We start from the raw sequence: 21764 nt of genomic DNA, 5'->3' as shown, positions 1-21764 counted from the left end.
ATATTTCTTCCTCCCATGCACCAGCAAGCTCCAGAAAACCGTGAACTGATACCTGACTAGAACTGGGGAGAGAGAGCTGTCAGGACAGCACACACAAGAGGCAGGAATTTGGGTGAAATGGGTGAGACAAGACTGCTGGGGAGGTCCTGGCAAACCATAACGGGGAACATGGAGGAACCAAGTTTGACAAAGGATCTTTAAATGAAGGCAGCAGTTGCTAACAAAATGGAGAACAGAAGGAATTTCTCAAACAGGAAAGGTCTGAAGCTGGGGAAAAGCAAACCTGAAGCAAACATCTCCCAGTCTGGCAGCTGGTTTCAATCCCACATATTGGCACGTTAGGAAATACAGCCATTTAAAACCACCCAGGGTCTTGTGAAAGAAATGGCTTGCTGCTTCTTTGCCTGCCTGCCAGCACCAAGCCACAGCAGCTATACATTTTCTACTCTGAGTCACCCCCTCTGTTCAAACACCAGCTCACGATTAGGAAATTAAAAATAGACCAGACAGGTGCCAGAGAACTTACCAAACCTGCTCTGCCCACAGGTTTTCCAGAACACACACAGCGACAAAGCATGTAGGAGCCATCACACCAGCTGATTTTTTTCGGAGGCTGAATCTCCAAAAACCCAGAGTCTGGAATACTCCATGAGTTCAGAAAGCTGATCCTTCTAGAACTGCTCCCACATGCAACCCACAAGACTCTACTGTCAGAATCATAACCCAGCACAAGCTGCACTTTGTTCAGAATCTAGATTAACTGGTTCCCAAGCAGGTACCTGTAATTGCTTTCCTCTCTCCTTTCTCCAGCTTGGCTTGTGGGGACTCTGTGTAGACACTGTGCTCCATGGGCTGCTCCGCCCTCTTCATGGCCGTGCCTTTGTAATTCATCTGGAGTTGGCTGGTGTACTTCTCATGCTGCAGAGACACAAGCAGCAGTGAACCCCTCTTCCCCACCAACAGATCACCAAAAATTCTACTGCAGCTGTGTCCCTCAGAAAGAAGCATGCACACCTGAACAGAAGCTACACAACAGGAGAAATAGCCCATTTGGAAGCCATTAAGTGACAGCTCCAGTACACAAGAAGGTCACTGTGACTTAGCTCTGCAAAATAACTAATTAGAAAAATCCTTTCAAGAATAAACTGAGAAGAATCAGAACTCAGGCCATTTTCCACTCAGGATTTAAATCCTGAAATCCCCTTTGTTCTTATTATTTCAGGGCACTCATCTGCATTATCTCAGTTTTTCAGCAAAGGCAACTGGAATCTATTTTAATTATTTTTTCCAAACCATCTCCCCAGCTAGGACAGTGATTCTACCTTAAAACAGGTTCCATATTAACACAGTAAATGAGCTATTCAGAAGCTGGTTTATTACAAGTAAATTAATAAAAGGGTGAGCCCATCCAGATTATCCCTGAGAAATAATTTCAATGAATCATTTGCCCAATTGTAGCTGTTAGATTTCCTATCCTTGCCAAGTCCTAAACACAGAACCAGGGCTAAAAAGGCAGTATCTGCTAGCCAAGAGTGGATGCATGGCATTGATAGCCCAGTCCCACAGCTGAACATTATGGCTTTCTTGCTAATATAATAATATAATACATATATCATTATAATATAATAATAATATAGAGGGGGTTGCTTTCCTGCCTTAGGTAAGGGGATGCTTGAATATTTCTTACCTGCTACTGAACAGTGTTTTAAAAACACCTCACTCATAAGAGGACTGACTGCTCAGTAAGTAAAAATTGGGAGCTTGAAGACAAAAATGAGATGGTACATATGAATAAATTATGCAAACTTCAGCCTGATTGAGGAAATGTGGTGGAGCTGGCATAAGTCACCATGCTCAGAAAAAAACATCTGTGCTCCACTTCTGGAAGGGAGTAAGTTCTGCTGTGCTTCACGCACAAGTTCATGTGCTGGTTGTTCTTTAACATGTTACAGCTTTAAGTAACCTTTTTTTTCTTGGCAGTCATGAAACATAAAGAACTTGATCTACATGTTGGCACAGGGATAGGAGAGATCAGAGTTGAGATAACTGGGAAATGTATCTCTCCTCAAAGGAGGATTTTATTAAGTCCAAATCCAAGGAGAGCCTCACATTTTGAAACATTTCACTGCCATCAAGAGTATTTTAATATTTCACTCTGCTTGACCATCACTAGAGTACTTAAAGTTGTTTTTTTTTTAAAAAATGCACTGCACCCAGCAACTCTTACCTTTAATGCTTCTTCTGGGACTTTGTGTTGAATTTGTTCCAGGACATACATATTCGAATGTACAGAATTCATTAAGGAAAAGAAAGTAAATTAGATTATAAATTAAATAAATAAAAGATTCATTAAGGAAAAGGAATTGGGTGGGCAGAGAAACCTAGCATTTAGTCACAGAATGAAAACAGGATCATAAAACCAGCAAGTCTTAAAATATGCAGGGTAGTACAGGTTGCCTGTGCTGCAGCCCAGCACAGTCTTTGTCGTGCACAGTCACGTTTGCTGGCCAGACCCACGACAGCTGAGGGGCAGCACACATGGGCACCTGAGCAGGACAAGCCTGGAGGAGCACCAGCGACTCTGTGCAGGACCTGGGGGAGCAGCCAGAGCCCCAGCTCAGCTCACACCCTGATCCTCTCCACCTGGCTGATAGCTCCAGGCAGACCCCTCACTATCCTGGCCGAGGTGGGCCAGTCTCACACGCTGGACAAAGGAGCAGTAGAGTTCAGCTCCTTGCTCAAATGCCTGGGACTGTGGTGCTCTCTTGCCTCAGCAAGGCCTTTCAGTCACTGTAGTTTTCTAGATGAAAAGTAAATCAGGTCATGAGCTGCTGTGACCTCTTAGGAAGGGAGACATTCACATGGTTGAGCCCAGGCAGTAATCCTCAGCAACGCTGTATTAAAAAAAAAAAAAAAAAAAAGCTGGCATCTGGAAATCTGGAATGTCATCATGAACAACCCAATCAGCACAGCAGAAAGCAAAAAGGAGGAAAAAGGAAAATGTTAGACTAAAAATAAACCAAGTGATACTGGCCTAGCAGGGAAACTCTGCACAGCCTGTAAGAGAAACTGTAAATGGAAAAGAGAAATGCTTTTGTGCAACGGGACACAGCTTACTCCAAGACCTCAGGAGCTGCCATCCACACCAAGATGACTGCAGTGTACACAGAAAGCTCTGCTAAACAGATAGCACTAAAACAGCAAAGCAGAGGAACACCTTATAGCTGCCACAGGTATAGTATACAGTACAAAGATTACTCTAAAAACTACATTCTTTAAAATTTTCCTGTTGAAGGCAATCAATTCTACAAGTCATAAGTATAATCATTCATTTCACTTGAATATCCATGAAAGGGCTGCAGGACTAAATACTTCAACTTAGCTGCTCATGGCTAAGAACTGCTTTCTGTAAAAAGCTTAAACTTGTATTGCAGCCATTAAAACCCACCCATGCTCCAGGCACTGATTTTTGCCTTCCCAAGATTTGTGTTCACAGCAAGTCTTCTGTGCATTTCCTCACACACCAAGAGACCAGAACATACACAAGCAGCTACATAAAAAAAAAAGTATTTGCAAAGTCAAGAAAAGCTTCAGCTGAGGTTGCCTGTGGGACTGTAACAGATTTCATCGCATATGCAGCAAGACACCACCTTTAATGACAAGATCCCAGATGACAGTGACCAAGACCCAAGTTATGATCCATGGCCCAGAAAACCCTTTTTTCCTGCAGATCCAAGATGGCACACACATGTAAGTTTAGCAATCCTGGTTGCAACAGTGAGTGCTCCTGCACTATCACTGCTGAGAGCTGAAGTAACAGATCCCTGGAAGACCTGCAAGGCTCAAGGTTTGGAGTATTTCAAGGGCTAAAGCATGGCCAAGCACAAATGGATTATCATGAGGCCAGCAAAAGGTGGAAGAATGTGGCCTTGGGGTCAAGGATGCACAAGAGTTTTCCAGCCAAACATTTTCCCCCACCAAATGGTAAAACTTAGTCTCTGCCTCTATTCTCAGAAATGTCTGGACTGTTTTAACTGACATCTCCCCAGAAAAGAAAAAAAAAAAAAAACCTGGAGAAGACACTTGCTACTTCTAAATCCAGCTTGAGTGGGCAAAGTTTGGCAGATAGAAGCAACTCAAAAAAAGTGAAAAAAGTATTCGATTACATGAAAAGACAGCAATAGGAACCTCTACTTACCACTATTGCTCTTCAGATTCAGAAAGGCATGTCAGCATCTATGCTTATAGCCAGTCACACTGTCACATCAAAATAAAAAAGGAAAGGGATGAAAACCAAGGTGTTTTAGCAGACATTGGCAGGATTTGCAGTCTGTAAATAAAGCAGTAACCGCAACCTAGCTTCCCTTGATAGAGGTGAAATGTGCTATTGCTAAAGAGAGATTTACTCTTGCATTTTGTAGCAGCAGCAATTTGCATGGGCAAACTTTAATCAATAGAGTCAAGGGTCTGGCCACAATGTTGCCAGCTAAATGTTGAAGGCTGAAGGCCTGAAAATTGTCTGAAAGAAAGCATCTGGGTTAAATAACTGACAAAACAAGGCAAATTGAATGAAAAAAAAATAGGGAGATGTTAATTCATACAAAAACATATTAACTGTTTTCTCCCAGCTGGTACCAGCTACAGTTGCCACCCAAATGAAAAGATAAAAACGAAACCCTTCCTTAAGAGGAGACTGAAGAGGCACTTCCAGTCACTACTGCCAGTGCAGGGCCTGATCCAAAGTTCAATGAAAAAGCAGGCATCATGATCAATGTGCTCTGAATCAGGTTCATGGTGGAGAAACACAAGCTTATGAGCCATCCAAAGGCTCCAAGAGGCAAAACAAACACCTTACTCACAATTAGCCCTGGTACCTCTTCATGCAGCCAACAGCACAAAACCCACACAAAACCTGAGTCCCAATCCTCTTCAGAAAGGATATCATAGCCAAAGCGAATGACATCATTCAGTTTCAGGGTGATGTACTTCTGGTCAGGAATCCTCACATCATTGACAAACGTCTGCAGGAAAGAACACAGGAATGGGTTTTGACTAAGGGTATCAGGGTGATGGATCTCAGATGGATGGTGCTTCAGGAGGGGACCCACGTCCATCTGCTGATGGCACTGCATGTACTCAGAGTGTGCCAGCACCAACTCAGGAGCTAAGTTCCCTGGAAAAATCAACATCAGCAAGTAGCTCCCATGGGCAAGTCAGAGCACCCCAATTATGCTTCAAAGCACGGTGCTCTGAAGGGACCTCTAGGGAGGTTTACCTTTGCACCAACTGCAAATGCAATTTTAGTCCTCGAACAGGTAAATGAGGTGCCTGAAGTCAGGAACTTCAAATGCTCTCGGCTCTGCTACACCCGTCTCAACCAGCAAACGGTTGCAACTCATGCTCTTAATTACTGAGCTAGGAATCAGCTTTCTGCTGGATGGCAAAAAAGACTGGTGTCAGCCCCAAGGCCTGATAATTTAACAAGCAAAGCCTATCACAGAGGAAGGGGAAATGAAAATGCACAGGGAAATGGGAAAAAAAAAATTTGCAGCAGCATCACCATGACACCTGAGGCCACACTGTCCGAGATAACCAAACCCCTCGTGCTAAAAATTCACACACTCCTTTTTCCCATGCTCCAGGCAGTTAATTGAGGTTGAAAGAAACTCACATCCTTCTAAAGGTGCAAGACATGTATTTCACAGCTGTGAATAAATGTCTTTGATGTCTCTGCTTCCTGAGGGGACCCACTATGAAACAATTCCCCCAGACCAACCGAGGATCAAACCAAGCATGCACGGACTTCTTTCATAAATAAACCCATGTACTTTTGCAATGACCTGGCCCAAATAAAAATAAGAAGGGGCTGAAGAAGCCCTAGAGTGCTGACGGGGATTAGCCACTGCCACAGCTGTATTTGGGGCAGTCAGACACCAGGAGTTACCCTGCTTGGCAAGGTGGGATTCACCCAGCCTCTCAGATCAGGAACCAGCTGCTGAGGCTTTGTGCCATTAATGCAAATGCAGCTGAGGAAGCAAAATTATGCTATAAAATGAATTTACATGTTTTCATGACTGCAGCACAGTCTTTTCCTTCTGCCTTCTCACCTCAGCCAAGCCAAACATGCATGATAAGACCTAGTATTAACCACAGAGGAAAAATAAATGCTAGAGCAGGAAACTAGAACCTCAGCAGACAACAGCCCCCAGTTTCCTGGCAATTTACAGAAGAGCTGAGAAACAGGCCTGTAATTTCAGAATAAAAACAGTGGAGCTAGTTAAAAGGCACAGAATTCCAATTTGCATAAAAGTTTTTAATATTTAAAAAACCCACAACAGTCACATCTGGAACGGGAATAATTGTTTACTTAATTTTCTTCAAAAAAGTCCGCAAGAAACCATTTTGATAGTTACCTATTTGTCCATGTTTACTTCAGATAAAGTAGCTTTAGTAAAATACTTAATCTGCCTAGAAATGCTACCCTAAAAAACAAAAACCTCTGAATAAAGACTGCAGAATTACCTGAACACTATAATAAAAACAATATAAAACACTCATAATTAATATGAACCAGATTATCCAGAAAAGCCATATAATGCATTGTTGACTACTCAAATACAAAATAAAATTAAATTCTGAAAATGGATTTAAAATCACTCAAAAGTGATTTGCTTAATTTCAGGTAGGAAAACAAGTTTTTGTGACAATTTTCAAATAAAGATATGTTTCTTGCATGCAAAATTTGGTTTGGCCACAAATTTGGTCTTTTTCAACAGAAGTGTTTGATCAGCTGCAGAAGACAGGCACTGCTGTAACTCCCTTTTACTCCATTGCCTCTCTAAGCATAAGTCTGCTATTAAAATGTTGTAAATTCATATGTTTTAGCATGTGAAGATAGAAAAAAATTAGTGGTACAAGCCTTCCCTCCCTTGCAAGTAGAATCTTCAGCTGCTATTTTGCCACCATGAGTTAAATTCCATAGCTTTTGAACCAGGGACCCAGCTAGAGTCCAGACCAGTTACTGGAAATATTCCCATTTCAGCAGGGCTCTGTGCCTTCAGCTATTAGGCTGAGAAGGATTAGCACTCACTCTTGCTGTGTTCAGATGCCAGAAGAGGAAGAATGGTTGAGGGCTGCTTTAGCCACTGTTTTTATACAAGTTTCTGGGCTCATCTTGTGGTTTTGTGGTTGTGATGGTGGAGGGCTTTACTAAGTCCCAGTAAAATTCCCACTGGGAAGACAATTATGTGAATCTAGCTTAAGCCTGCTCCAGCAGAGGAATAGCTCCACTTGTATGAAGGAATTGCCAAAACAGAGGCATTCTATGACATTAGGACATTTTAAACAACAATAGTGTATTTAAATATAATGAAATTCATGTTTCTAACACTGAACTGTGTGTCAGACCACAGCAAGGGTTAAGATTCAGTCAGGCTCAGCTCCCTCTTCTGTGCTCACATTATTCCTTGATCTTCATACAAACCAGGCTCAAGGCAGGCAAAAAAGCAATTTTTATAATTTAAAAAATAGGTAGTTTTAAGTAGTTTCTCCCCAACAAAATTAAATGTCCCATCATCCCATAAATCATGCCATGCACTGAAAATCAAGCCACCAAAAGATCATGCTGCTCATGCTGAACATCTGCTCCAGAATCTCCACCAGTTTAAAGTTAACATCCCAACCATGAAACTGAATTTATTTCCTCCCCTTTTGCAAGAGGTTTTATGATTTTGTGAGCCCTGAAGCATTCTGCAAGAACACCAGTAGAGAGGGAGAAAAAGCAATACAATATTCACCAAAGCTTTTCCCTCCCAAGATGAGATGCTACATGACCTCCACCTCGGGCCTTGCAAATAATTATGCACGTTTGGTTTAACTCATGCCAACAGCTGCAGTGACCCAAAAGGGTCTGGGAGCAGGATGCAGCAAGCACACGAGTGCTTGCAGACTCAGCACAGCATGAGGCTGCCCCTGCCAGCTGGGAGGTTTGGTACTTACTCCATTTAAGCTCCCGAGATCCTTCACCCAGTGCTCATCCTTCTCCTTGTCGTAGTTGATTACAGCGTGCTGCTTATCCACACTGCGGGACTGGCAATGGAAGCACAGTGAGCGTGAGACTGGTCAGGCATAAGAGACACTGTTAATCAGAGCAACACTGAGACATCAAACTGGCTTGATATGGGGTAGGGGGATAGAGCAGGAAAGCAAGAAGGATTAAATACTATTTACTACTATAAATAATTGAAGGATAAGCAGAAAATGCTTCCACAGCTTTTGAAGACAATACGCTATTTGCATGGAGAAGGGAAAATAAAAAGTTTTTTAAAAATTGCTGAAGGTTGTCAAGACTATACCATAACTTCAATAAATTATATCAATACACACTGAACAAATCCAGTCAAAGTGAAAGCCTAGGGACCAGGATCTCAGCCAGCAAGAGCTAGAAGGGCTCCATTTTTAACTGCTGAGGCCAATGGCCTCATCACTAGGGATGCTCCTATGTGGGATCATTTCCTCCTGTTTTTCAAAAAAGAAAAAAAAAAAACCCATTTTCTTGAGTTAAAAATGAAACTTGCTCCCAAAAATTTATACTGTTCCCAGGATTATGTCCTGGAATTGATTTAAATTCCAGGATGGGTTCCAAGTTAGAGAGAGGTTAGTAAACCTGGAATGAGAAAGAAAGCAACTCCAGGAAAATTTAAATTGTAAGCTGCATTGTGGTGCCACAGTGACTGGCTTTGTCACAATGCACAAGTAATGCACCTTATCTTCAAAACAGAGTGTGACACTTGAGCAGGCATCGTGTCAGACTTCTGAAGACGTGCTAGAACAAGACCTATGAATAACTTTGAAATATGGTGTATTACAGCTATAAAGACACCAGACTGTCTGTATTTAGACCTGCTGCCTCTTGTAACTCGAATCCTTACTGCAGTTGACCTCAGGCTCATGGAAGCAGTCACTCTATCAGCACTTACACACAGCACTGAGACCCACCCTGGTATCTCAGGGGAGGGGAGGGCACGCTACCAGAGCAGGGAGACTAGCCAGGCTCCAAGTCAGTTAATCCTCATCTTCCTGAGCACCAACCAACAAGTTCTTGCTGAAAGTCCTTCCCTTTTGCCAAGTATAGACACACTGGTTTCCACAGCACCACTCTAAGCAAGCCATTATCTGGCTTCTTGCAAGCATGCAGAAGCAGATTGTTTCAGAGAATTCCTTGGTGAAAACAAAAGAGGCTTTTTTTCACACAAGCTGCTACTATTTGCAGGAATTTCTTCTGGCCCTGCCAGTATCAAGCACATAAGAAGTATCACAACACCTGAAAAAGTGTCCTTCCCCTGCAGAGCATCCATCAGCCCAGGAGACACATCCTCCAGAATAACCCTGAAGTACCAATATGAAATAAGCATATACCTGGCCAGAAGATTGCCCTTCCACCTTGCAATGTCCCTCACACTATTCATGACATGTCACCCCAAGCACAGGCAGCAAGGACAGGGGCAAGTGACCCCCTGCCTCCAGCTCCCTCACTAATGCAGTTATCCACATGCTGCTGGACTTAAAAGGAAGCACTTCATGCTTTGCTGCCCAACTGATGCTGCTCAGACAGCAATCACCTCCCCCAGAGACACAAACAGAGGTGGGACAGGCAGAGACAATGTGGCTGGGGACACCCCTCCTGTGCCTCCTGCTATGCTGAGCACTAAGCATGAGAAGCAACACAGCAATGCCCTCCCAGGAGGGGCACACACAAACCCCTCACCACCGTGCCATCCCCACACTTGGTGCCTGACCCCTGACCTCAAGGCAGGGCAGGTCTTAAGCATCTGCAGTGAAGCTACTGATTTTCTCTCTTATTATCCACACCAGATGCAGCTCCTCAGTCCATTTTGCAATGACCCAAGTTGCTGTAGCAGCTGTGTGCAGTGTGAGGTAAGGATGGTCCAGGTAAGGATAGTTGAGGGACGTTGCCCAAGCCCTGCACCTCAGCATATGGTCCTGAGGACAGGAATGTCTCCAGGCACAGCCTCAGGTATGACAGCAGCTGATGCTACACAAGCTGGGGTTGTTCCTGATCTGTCACATGGTCCCTCACACCCTTTGGAGAGATGCGAGCCCAGAGTCCGTCCCCACTACATTCTGTCTGTTTGAGCACTGCTCTGGGGCTCCTGGAGGGCTCACCACACCTCACCTACAAAGCAGAGAGGGTGACCAGCCCCTCTCCCTATCCATGGGCATTTATGTACCACGCTTTGTGCCACTGGAATCAAACACAACCGCGCACAGGGGACCATGCCTGCGCAGCACAGACATGGTCTGTCTTCCCTGTGATCCCTCTGCTACTCAAAATTGTGGATGTCACTGCTCCCAACCAGATACAAGGGAATGCTGATTAACTGCTGTAGGAGTGTTTGCTTTACCTTTTTACAGCACATTATGGAGGCTCATTTAAAGATTAACAGATTCTAAAGGCAGAACAATCCATTTAGCCCTCTTCCAAGGGCAGAAAGGTTTCCACTCCATAAAGTTAACCCAGACAAAAAAATGGGGCAGATCTGGTATCTGATTTTAAATGTATTACAGGTCACTTAAAAAGAAGTTTATTTCTGGGAACCAGCTGTCTCTGAAAAATTCAATTTGCCCTGCATCTGACCCTGATGTATGTGAGCACAGCCTTTGGTCTGCTGTGTTCTACAACAGCTGACTTCAGCCACTCAGGGGTCCCCAGTCAGATGAGGGTCATCTCAGGGGAGCAGACTTGTATTCTAGAAACGTGATATCTCCCTCCATAAATGCAGGAAGAGGTCACCAAAGGAACCAATTTATGTCACCTTGTTTTCCAAGGAAGTTTCAGCTGTGTTCAAGAAAGCCCATGGCAAAAGGAGTCAAAACAACATGCAAAATCTGACCCACAATCTCCATACAACCCTCTCAGCATCTCTTTAAGAGCACATTAGGAACAAGACAAACCGTTACACAGATTGCACTTCTGTGAAATTCCATGCTTTTGTGGAGAAGAGAGGAATTTTCTTAGTTTTGTTTATGTTAAGCTATCAAACATCACAGGAACTGGCAGCAGGAGTTCCTAGGGGCCTGTCTCCAAGGAAACTCAAAATAACTAAAATCACACCTTATTTATTTTGATGCAGACTTGCCAAAGGTCACTCTCAGTTGAGAACTGAGGTGTGGTTTGTTTCAACATCAGTCACATTTAACATAAACTGCTCTTGTATGCAGTGACAGCAGCAAGCCAGCAACTGACGGTGCTTTCATCCAGAGAGGAGCAGGCTCCCTCAATCCCACTTCCCATGAGGAGAGACTAACCAGTTTCCATGCTGGTAACAGCTGAGAGCCCAAGGACAGCCACTTCAGCCCAGCAGACCAGTGGTTTCTAAGGAGTGACCTGCTGTATCACAGGAAGTGATTCAACGAACCTGAGTCAACACATTACAGAGCTGCCCATGGGTGCAGAGCTCCCAGCCATCTGCAACTTCACTGAAAAGATTTTAGGCATCTATAAATTGAAAAACTGCAATTAAGCTGACTGAATCACTAACATAAGAGGACTTCTAGCCTAAATGCATGCATGCACCAAATACTGAGTCTTGCTTGATGATCAGACATAACATCCACTACCAAAGGCAAGACTGATCCATCACAAGTAGACACAGGGGTCCAAAATTTTTTAAAAAAACAACAGAATTTCCAATAAAGCGTTAACAAGAAACCTCAATTACCTATATCCAGCTGTCAAAAGCAAAAAATAACCAGTACATCCTTGCAGTTAATCTGTTTCACCAGAAAAGCACTTGTGATGGGGTGAGGTATGGGTAAGAGACCCAAACTACCAAACTGGAGCTGGAGCACCTCAGAGGAAGCTGAGAAGAGGAAAAGAAGGAAGGAAGGTGTCCTCTTAGCAGTGCTGATATTCAGGCAAAAAACAAGGCTACATTCTGAGAGGCTGGAATGAAGGAAGAACATAGCATTCTCACCATGTCCTAACGCTGGACCTGTTATCAAATGAAAACAATTCTCAGGAAAACACGTGTGCTTTTCTGATTAAGAATATTTACTCTTCTCTTCAGGCAAAACATGTACACTGATTTGTTACTACACTCAGCCCTCATCCAGGGCTGGAATTTCCAGACATTCAAATCACTTCCTAGTACAAGGCTGTGCTGCTTTTCTGTCATACTATCTACCATGCATCATGTTTTAAATACCTAGTAGACAAAATGCACACACAGCATATAGCTGAGGATGGAGGTACTTTATATATAGCTCTTCCTTCTTCCAAGATCATATTAAGCAGACAGTCCAAAACACAGGAATGGCACCTGCAGGCCTGCCAGTCCCATTGTGGTACCAACACCTTGGATCAGCAGTCTCCAATCAGCCACACAACCAGGCAGCTCACATGTGATTCTCAAAACGGCACACATCATCAAATCCGCAAAATCAGGTGCAAAAGCTTGCAGAAATCTCCACAGAGGCACAAATAACACTATGTGCTGCACATACCCTACAGCTTTGTGTTTGGTGAAGGGTCTGATCCAGAGAACAGGGCACTCAGGATGAAAGCATAAGCTGCAGAGATGCTAAGCAAAATCCAAAAGGCAAAAAGACCTGCTTAGGAAGGCAGGAGGAGAAACACAGCCAGACAGCCTGTGTTTCCCCACAGGGCCAGGGAGCAGACACAGCTCAGCTGCCTGTGTAGATACAGATGCTACTTTTTTCTCAGGAGAATTACCATGGATGAAAACCTACCGGTTGGGGCTGAGATTTGGACCTCAGCCCTGCCAGTGCCGCGAGGCATCGTGGTATTGGAGATAAAATAAACAAACATGAGCAGTTTCCCTGTTCCTCACTGCAGTCTGCTGTGCACTTCTGGCACAAAATAACTGCAGTGTTCTGGTGGCAGCATGCAATAAAACAGTTGCTCAAATACTTTCCATAGTGAACAGGTTACATTGCTGCCAGTACTGTGCTCTGCACAAGTGTCCCAGTAAGGAAATACAAGCTGGTGTCCCACTTTAGAATGGAGACAGACAAAACCAAATTAAAACAAAAATAAAAAAAAAAAATCTGTTTCATTCTGGCCTGAAATGTGAATTTTACTCCTCAAAAGTACAAAGCTGGGTAACATTAAATGACAGATGTGAACACTGGGTCATTCTCTTTCACCACAAAGCATTTCACAGCATTGTGTTCCTTGGCCCTTTCTGTACTTTTCCAGCATATCAGTGAATGCTCCATCCTGCCCCAGGCTGGTTGCAAGTGTGTCACCCCTGTGGCAGTCTGATCGCTCCCAGGGGCAGGTGCTGCCAGCTTCTAATGACTCTGCCTAAGCAGACAAATCTCTTCAGCAAGTGTAGCCACCTCATCCTGGGGCTGGACTCACTTTACAGCTCCCAGGCTGCAGAGGCTCCTGCCTTCAGCTTTGCTGCAGCCAAAATCATGGACTTTGCAGATCTGTGGCTGAACCAGGGCCTGAGTATTCAGGCAAAAAATAAGGCACTGAACAAAAGAGAGAAATCCCCCAGGAAAATGAAACTGTAATCCCCACAGCTTGGCAAAGGGATTTGGAGGCTGGCACGGTTCCCACAGAAACTTAACCCGTTATTTTGGGGTAAAATGGGTTTTTGCTTGCTGATTCCCAATTCCCAAAGCAAACTGGTTCAAGTGACCCAGGGTCAGATTCTGACCGCAGGCAGGGAGCATGCTGCCCACAGATGCACTGGCTTTCCCTTTGTTTTACATGGCCACCCAGGAGGAATGGAAAAGCATTGTTTTAGGTGGGACACAAGCCTGAATTTTTATAGTGCAGCTGAGCTGCTACTGCCTGGATCAGGATCTCATACAAGGAAGATACATCTCCCTTTTTTCTCTGCTCACTCCAGAGTGGAACAAACCCCGCCTTGGCAGTCCAGGCTTCCAGCACCTTGCCCTCTCGACCCTAATAACCACCTGCCCTCAGTGCCACCATCACCTCTCTCCCTCCCTACCCTGCCTCCAGCAATGAACTCCCCTCCCAGGTCTGCCAGTCTTGCCTCCAGCCTCCTATACCCAAATCCCATCAGGACTCTAACCTCCTCCCATCAACTGCACATTAACAGAACAGAATGGGACAAAGAAGAGCCAAAAAAAAACCTCAAGGCCTGGAAACACAGGATGTGCATCCTTCCTCCCACAGCTGCTGTTCCAGCACCTGGAAACACTACTTGTCAAAAAGCAGCACGTTCCCAAGGCTAGATCCATTGCCTTCCGTAAGGCACTTCCATTGTAACACCTAAGGAATTAGTCTTGGCAATTCCCAACACCCAGGGACTAACTGAGGTGCTTGTTCACACCCTCAAACTGCAGCTAAACAGCATGGGTGGGGCATCTCCCTGTCCTGACTACAGCTACACACTGCAACCCTGCACTTCCATGGGGAAGGAGGTCCAGACACAAAAACCAGCAGAGATTCCTCATGGCTTCTTCTGGGAGCTCCCAGTGCTGGAAATACATGAGCAATGGAGGGATACAATTTCTGCACTGTAGTGAATCCACCTAGAAGGACCAGGAAAAAGATCATCTACCAAGTTCTCACCATCTGCTTCTTCCCAGCATAACACTGTAGACAACGTACACCACACCTATTCTCACTTGTTTATGTATGCACTCACTAAACTACATAGGAGAGACATGGAATTATCAAGTATGGCCCAGGGAAGGCAGGATACATCAGGTCAATGAAACCTTAATTTGACCAGATGTCACACACAGGCAGAGTTCATCTTTACACTCTATTATTTGTGGAGCACGCCGTGCACCTTGCATACCAGACACAGAACAGATCCTGCGGGGAAAAATACCCAGGAAGGACACAATAACAGATTGCATCTTCATGCCTATGTACACAGGGGCAGAGGCAGAATTACACAGGCAGCCTTCAGCAGCCTTCACATTAGTGTGTTGTAACTGCTCTGCAGTTATAAACACTTGACTTAGCAGCCATAAGAATACTCCTTCAGTGCCTAGAATGCTTGTAGTTCCCTGTCTTTTTAACAAAGCAAGCTAAAAAGATGAAAATGCAATATTGTTACCTTTATGTGCTTCACCAGAAGGAACTTGTATGTTAGCTCACAAGGCCCTGCCACTCGAACTGACTAATTAGTATCATAAGCAGCATGTGAAGTCCCATCTGGACCAGTGACAGATGCTTGGCTAGGAGCTTTTACAGCTCTCTCCTGACACCAGAATAATAGCAAGTCTTGACCCATCTCAGGCCCCAAGGGCGATGCTGCTCAGCAGCCACATCCTGTAATGCCTGCTTTGCCCACACTGAGCAGCTTCTGCCCTGTGTGCACCACCCTCTCCACTTCTCCAAGTCCTGCTGCTCCTCCTCTCACTCTGCACAAACAGAACCCTGGTTGTACTTCCTCACGTGGCCAAATCTTCATCTCTTGGTGAAGCTTTATAGAGCAGAAATCCAACCACTAGATGCAAAGATCTGACCTGTGGCTTCCTGTAACACAGGTGAAGAGGCTGAACAAGCATTTTAGAAGTATCATTACACTCTTGGCTTGTCCTTGCCCTTTCCTCGACAGCTGCTTTGACCACTGAGCCCGGATGCCAGGTTAGGCATACCCTGATCTAATCTAGCACAGCTGCTCTTACATCTACATCCCAGCCTTGTGGATACCTGCACCCAGTTCCTCTTTGCCCAACCTCTGACACTTCTCCACTCCATCCCCCTGCCAACCTCACTCCCAGATGAAATTACTTAAGGCAATGCTATCAAATAAGTCCCTGCTGACTACATTCAAACTCCAGCTTTTATTCAAAGGTTTGGAACTTGGTCAAACACATTTAGACTATTGATTAAGGAAAAAACAAAACAAAACAACAAACCACCACCTCCAACCTAGTCATTCACTCTTGAAAAGCTTCACTGACCCAGCTCTACTACATTGACAGAACTTCAAAGAACAGGCTAAATATACTTTTAAATAATTGACCTGAAGAAAACAACATTTTTCTGAGAGTTGCTCACAGCAAAGACCAAAGAAGGGAGATAAATGATCACATCCAGAACACACTGCCTAAAAAAGACGCCTGGAAAATAAACTCTCATCCCAAACAGCTACAAAGTTTAGCAGAGTTATAAGCAATTGCAAACAGTGTCTCCTGATAGGAAATGTCATACTGTCTCAAAAGGCATACAGGATGATAAAGGCATAAAACAGAAAGCACTATGCTGCGTGCACCTACTCCTGCTGTAACTCACGCTCGTGTACAAACTCACCCAGAGAAGGACAATTACACACCCAGAGCACCACTCTGAAGGGAGGGAAATACTCATTGCATTGGTTAAACATTTCTATTCCCCAAATTTTCCAGTAAACATCACTCTCAAACAAAAACATGGAAATCATGATGCTGCTTTCCATTCCATTAAATATTTACATTTAGCAAAAGTGCAAAAAAAAAAAAAGTTCTGTTTAGGAGCAGAGGGGAATGTTTTAATGGTTAAGTGAAATTTTTGAGTTTGCAAAAATGTTTGTCCCCTGAGTACCCATCACATCAAGCAAGTGATCAAAGCTGAAGAAAAGGGCAGCTACATTTCCCAAGAAGGATGCTGGGGAGAGGGAAAAAATATTTTCTTCAAGATGATCCCAAACTTCTTTTATTTTTGATTTAAAAAAAAGGAGTAGATCTTTTCAGAGCATTATTTCCTACCACTGCCAAGTTTAACATTAAAAACCCACACCAGTGTAAGTTAGTGAAGGTCCAGATTTCCACACTCCTGTAGTTTGTTGGCTATTACCTGAAGGAACCAGCAAGGCTGTTGAAGAAATCAAGCACTTTTCTTAGAAAACAGGCAGAATTGAGCCCTGGCTCTGGAAGCAACACTGCATGCCAAGGCCTACAGCTACACCTCATGGCATTTTCACCCATGCATTAACATAGAAACCCAATGTAAATCTCGCATTTACTTGTATTAGAAGCTTTACAGGGCTGCAAAAACATTTAAAATATTTCTAATCCTCTTAGGTATAGAAGATATCAAGGTATATTACGTTTCCCCATTATCAGACCTACTCAGTTTTAAGATTAAAGACTCTGGGTTTCTTCACCTCTTTGTTAATCAGAAAGCAAATCCACTGCTTGTATTATAAAATAAGAAAACCAGACAAAACTAAAACTTGATTGCTTGGTGACAAAGCCATCCTTTTTTGCTGATAGAGATCTGACACCTTGAGACAGCACATTCCAAGAAAATCATCAAAAGACAAGACATTTCTAAAACAGTAAAATGAGAAAGGCAAGACTGCAGGTCTCCAGGACAAGGATTATCTCCGTGTTGTATGCTTGAGTACCATGTTACACATGGTCTCAACAGGGAACCACAAACCATATCACGATGAAATCAATAAGCAGTAACAGCCTTAGAGATGAAAAAACACTGACTAGGTCACTCAGTCACTGCCAGTCTGTTCCCAGCTGTGCACTTTAAAGGATTAAATGCCAATATCTTGAAATATACATGAAAAATAACCATGCAGTGAATATACAGTTTCAGGGTCAGTACCATAGAAATACTACAAGGTGCAAACAACTGCCACAAGAGCTCTGTCCATCTGCTCTGATAACTGCCCTGCTTCTTAAGCTTCCCCCAAGACAAATGATTGTGCCAGTCTGCACAACGATTTTGTGACATGGACAATCACAGTAGGGAAAAAGTCTATTTTTAGATCTCATCCTCCATCTGCTCACATACAATTCTGCTTGGATATCAAGTCTCTCTGTTCACAATTTCTCTTCTGCACTGTCTTACTACAAACATCTCATTTGGAGCCTCAGGTAGCTCTGGAAAACATCTTTATAAGCAAATGGCTAGGAAAAGAATGTGCTGTGCTGTTCAAAACAAGACCTTACATGTGAGCCTAGAAAATGCTTTATTACTGGAGATAGCAGACCAGTATGTTTATAAAGAGTCACATGTAGCTCACCCCATGAACACAAGCTGCTGGCTTTTATAGACAATCCAGAGCCTTCACTCTGGTTAAATAATGGAAACCTCTTTTAATACCACCCACCACCTATGAGTCCCCAGATACAACTGTTTCACAGATATTCTTGGCTCCTCCAGCAATCTCAATTCATTTGCCTTGTAGAAAAGTACATGGCAAATGAAGAGCATCACAAGTTTGGGTACTCCACAAGCAACACTGACAAGCCAGCTCAGACTTGCAAAGAAGCATGAAATACTCTGGTTGATATGGAGTGGCTCACAATCCACGACATCCAGTTATGCCCATAAGTAACCAGAGAAACAAGCTGTCCATTTTAAGCATAACTGGTATTTGGGTACTTTTATTTTAGAGTGCACAGCTTGAGACGTGACTGTCAGAGTACTGAAAGCCGACAGTAAAAAAAAAAACCAACCCTCAAGTTGCTTCCCAAGATATCAAGATGGGCAGCCTAAAACTCAGACCATTTCTGGAAACCAGGGCCACTGTGTGTTTTCTCCCTCCAAATCATGAGAGAAGATGGCAATCAGGTTCCTGAGCATCCAGATGCAGACGTACAGCAAATATCAGGATATTTTTAATGTCTCACCTTTACACGCCTCACCAGCCAGACATGTAGAAACATGAAATAAGAGGTAGTGTGATTCATGGGAGAACCCAAACAAAAGATGTGCTGTGGAACAGGAGCTCCCAACTCCACCACCACAGCACGCCACTCACTGCCAGCAGGCAGAGCAGGACAAACACTGCAAGCTCTCCTCTTGTGGACACTAATATTTTATTACAGCTAGGCAGCACCTGGCCCTTCAAGTACACTTCATACAAGAACTTCTACCTCTCTAAACAGACCTCCTACTAACGTATCATACAACTTCCCTGCAGCAACTACAAACACAGCCTCCTCAGTAGATCATCAGCACAGCATTTAGGACATACCTGTGATCAGGTCAGCAGTGGAAATTATGAGGAGGGAGTCTCTATTGTGCAGGCAGCTTCCTAATTTTGTCACCAACAGGAACGTTTGCCACCTTCACAAAGAGGCAAAGGGGGGATGGGCAGGTGCAATGGAACATTTTTTGTGCACTTAAGTACTCATGGCATGGATCTAGCAGAAGTACTAATTTAATTCTGAGCTTCTACAAATTCCTGAGCTAAACTGCTCCTGTCAAAAGCTCTTTGCAAGATTCCAGCTCCGTTTGTCTGGAGTGACATCTACTACATTATGCTGTCAAACATCAGACCACAGTCAACACTTCATACATGCTGGATTAGGTCCAGCAGAGACACATGCTGGTATGGAAAGTGGTAACAGAAGCTGAAAGTTTGCCCAAGTAACACAATTACTTTGAGGTCACCAGTCTACTCAGCCCACCAAAACAGATTTCCTCTGCTAAACATCAGTATTTTCTACCATGATAAAAACACCTGAGAAATACCAGCATAAATAATTTAATCAAACTTAAAGGGAAAAACAGGTAAACAAAAAGCCCTGCCTGCATTCAAATCACATGTAAACAGTGCATGTATTAAGAGCTAAAAAAACCCAGCAGCATAATCACAGATCAGGACAGAATGGTGTGTCTTTGTTTATTGCTTCTAGTAGCATCAAGACAGTTAATCTATTTGATTAATCTCCCACCACTACGGATTCTATCCATCTGATGACATGGCAATTTGAAAACCTCACTTGCGCTGTCACGAAAATGAAATCTTCAAGGTAAACACAGAGACTCAGGATAAAAAGAGAAAGTTCCTTTTAAAAGATGTCACTTGAAGAAAGCTTCAAACATCTCTACAGATCCCCAGTATTACATACACATCTACTGCATCTTCAGAAAAAGTAATTACAAAAAAAAACCCAAAAAAAGCCACATTACCTGGAGCATCAGTTCACAGTCATCTCTGCCAACAAATATCATCTCCCGAGGGAGCCGATGGCGAATGCCAGTGCTGCTCACCAAGAACCACGAAGTCACGCTCATTTTGGTGCTTGGCACTTAACCTTTATACATCCTAAACACAAAAAAACCCACAGACACAGTGAGCTATTAATGAAGTGTGCAAGTACAACAGTGTGTAGCCGCCGTTGCCAAATTTCCCTCTACCATGGGACCCAACGCTGCCTCATGCACTTGTGTTCCTATCTGAAATCTCTGGTGACAACAAGCAGTTGTGAAGTGTCTGCCAGAACCTGCTGTCCATGTGTAGGAGCTCTGCAGCCCTGGAAATATTCCCACGGCAAAGTAAGAGTAAAGATCTGAAGAAAGGATTGTTTTAAAAATTGAAGCATCCGGCTGACTCCAATCCAATGAAATGATGAAATATGGTGGAGGGGAAAAAAGAGAAAATAACTAAGATCTCTTTTCCAGAACATTTCCTCACTACCACTGTGCTACACAGCTTGAGCCTCCCCCATCATCAAAGATACGGACCAGCACATCAGTGAGGTGACATAACGTGGCTCCTCTAACCTTTCACAGTGCATTCCCAGGAGCGCTTACACCAGCGCTGGGAGGGAGGGGACCAACCTTCCTATTGCTCATCCCACTTCCACACTGATGCAAGTTGGGAGCCCACAAATCCTTCCTTCCTCCCTGGCTACACGGCTGGTCCAAACGCCACAGGGCTCTGCCAAGGCAGGGCAGGAGAGGCAGGCTGCGGCTCCCAGCGGCGCTGCCGGTGCTGGGCGGGCGGAGGGGCGGCAGCTGTGACCTGCGTGAGGCACTCACCGGCCCCTCGCCCGGCCACACCTGTTTGTTGTCGCTGCTACAGCCCGGCTGCGGGCAGCCTGTTCCTGCGGCCTCGCCGCCTGCCTCTCCCACAACATCCCATTCGCCTCTCCCCGCACGAAGGAAGGAAGATCCAGCGGCACACGCCAGGCTCTCGCCTTCCCCTCACCCACCTCCCGGGCTCCCAGCTGCATTCCTCAGCGCACCGGGGGAAGGAGATCTCCATTTTCCCGGAGCTGCGCGGCGCTGCCCGGCCCGACCGCCGCCTCAGCGGCCCCGGCGGCCCCGGTGCGCGCAGGTGGGCATGAGTGACCTCGGCCGGGGACGGGGACAGCCCGCCCGCCCCCGCCGCCTCCCCGCCGCTCCGGGCTGCCGCGCCCGTGTCACGACATGCGAGAGAGCGGCCCCGACACAGCGCGGCCCCGACAAAGCGCCCGGGAAAGGGAGCCGGGAGCAGCCGGCACAGCCCTTTGTGTGGCGGCCCCGCAGCCCCCCGCCCGCCGCCCGCCCTACCTGCTGCGGCCCTCGGCGCGGTGGCAGCCGGGCACCGCGCCCCGCCAGCCGGCTCTGCCTGCCCCGCGGGCCGCTCCCGGCGCCCGCCCCGCTCCGCCCCCGCGCCGCAGGTTCCCGACGTCAGGAGGCGGCTCCAGCCCTGCCGGGCCCGGCCGGGGGAGGCGGCCGTGCTGTGGCCCGGCCCGCACCCTGCTCGCCGGAGCTGGCGGGACACCTGAGCGGCAGGTGCCGGCCTGCCTTGGGGTCGTGTGACATCGATGCAGGGACGCGACCGTGGGATGGGTTGGGTTGGAAGGGGCCTTAAAGGTCATCTGCCTTAAAGGTCATCTACCCTGCCGCCATGGGCAGGGATGCCAACCACCAGAGCAGGTTGCTCAAAGGCGTTTCCAGCCTGGCCTTGAATACCCACAGGGATGGGGCATCCACAGCTTCTCCAGGAAGCCTGTGCCTGTGCCGTGCCCTGGTTCAGCATCCCTCACTTCAGGCTCTCAGAGGGGCT

The 21764-nt window shown here is 45.3% G+C and overlaps 1 protein-coding gene across 10 annotated transcripts in view; it reads right to left on the bottom strand.

Annotated features, from left to right (window-relative positions):
- The window catches only part of CEP170B (centrosomal protein 170B), a 54160-nt gene extending 32800 nt beyond the window's left edge, over positions 1–21360 (bottom strand). For 6 of the 10 annotated variants that reach the window (XM_086895657.1, XM_086895658.1, XM_086895661.1 and 3 more), the window contains exons 1-6: positions 21266–21355; positions 19901–20036; positions 7999–8088; positions 4943–5021; positions 2228–2286; positions 780–918 (exon numbers count right to left, since the gene is read on the bottom strand). In XM_086895657.1, coding sequence (XP_086751783.1) covers positions 780–918; positions 2228–2286; positions 4943–5021; positions 7999–8088; positions 19901–20005 — 472 coding nt within the window. In that variant the 5' untranslated portion in view covers positions 20006–20036; positions 21266–21355. Of the gene's footprint in view, positions 1–779; positions 919–2227; positions 2287–4942; positions 5022–7998; positions 8089–19900; positions 20037–20925; positions 21073–21265 lie in introns of those variants that run through there. The other 4 variants (XM_086895659.1, XM_086895660.1, XM_023927437.2 and 1 more) reach the window with 3 other exon arrangements.
- Positions 21361–21764: the final 404 nt, after the last annotated feature.

The sequence above is a fragment of the Cyanistes caeruleus genome, chromosome 6 (assembly GCF_971803275.1).
Source record: "Cyanistes caeruleus chromosome 6, bCyaCae1.hap1.1, whole genome shotgun sequence".
NCBI classification, from domain to species: Eukaryota; Metazoa; Chordata; class Aves; order Passeriformes; family Paridae; genus Cyanistes; species Cyanistes caeruleus.
This window is presented reverse-complemented; position numbering and strand designations above follow the sequence as displayed.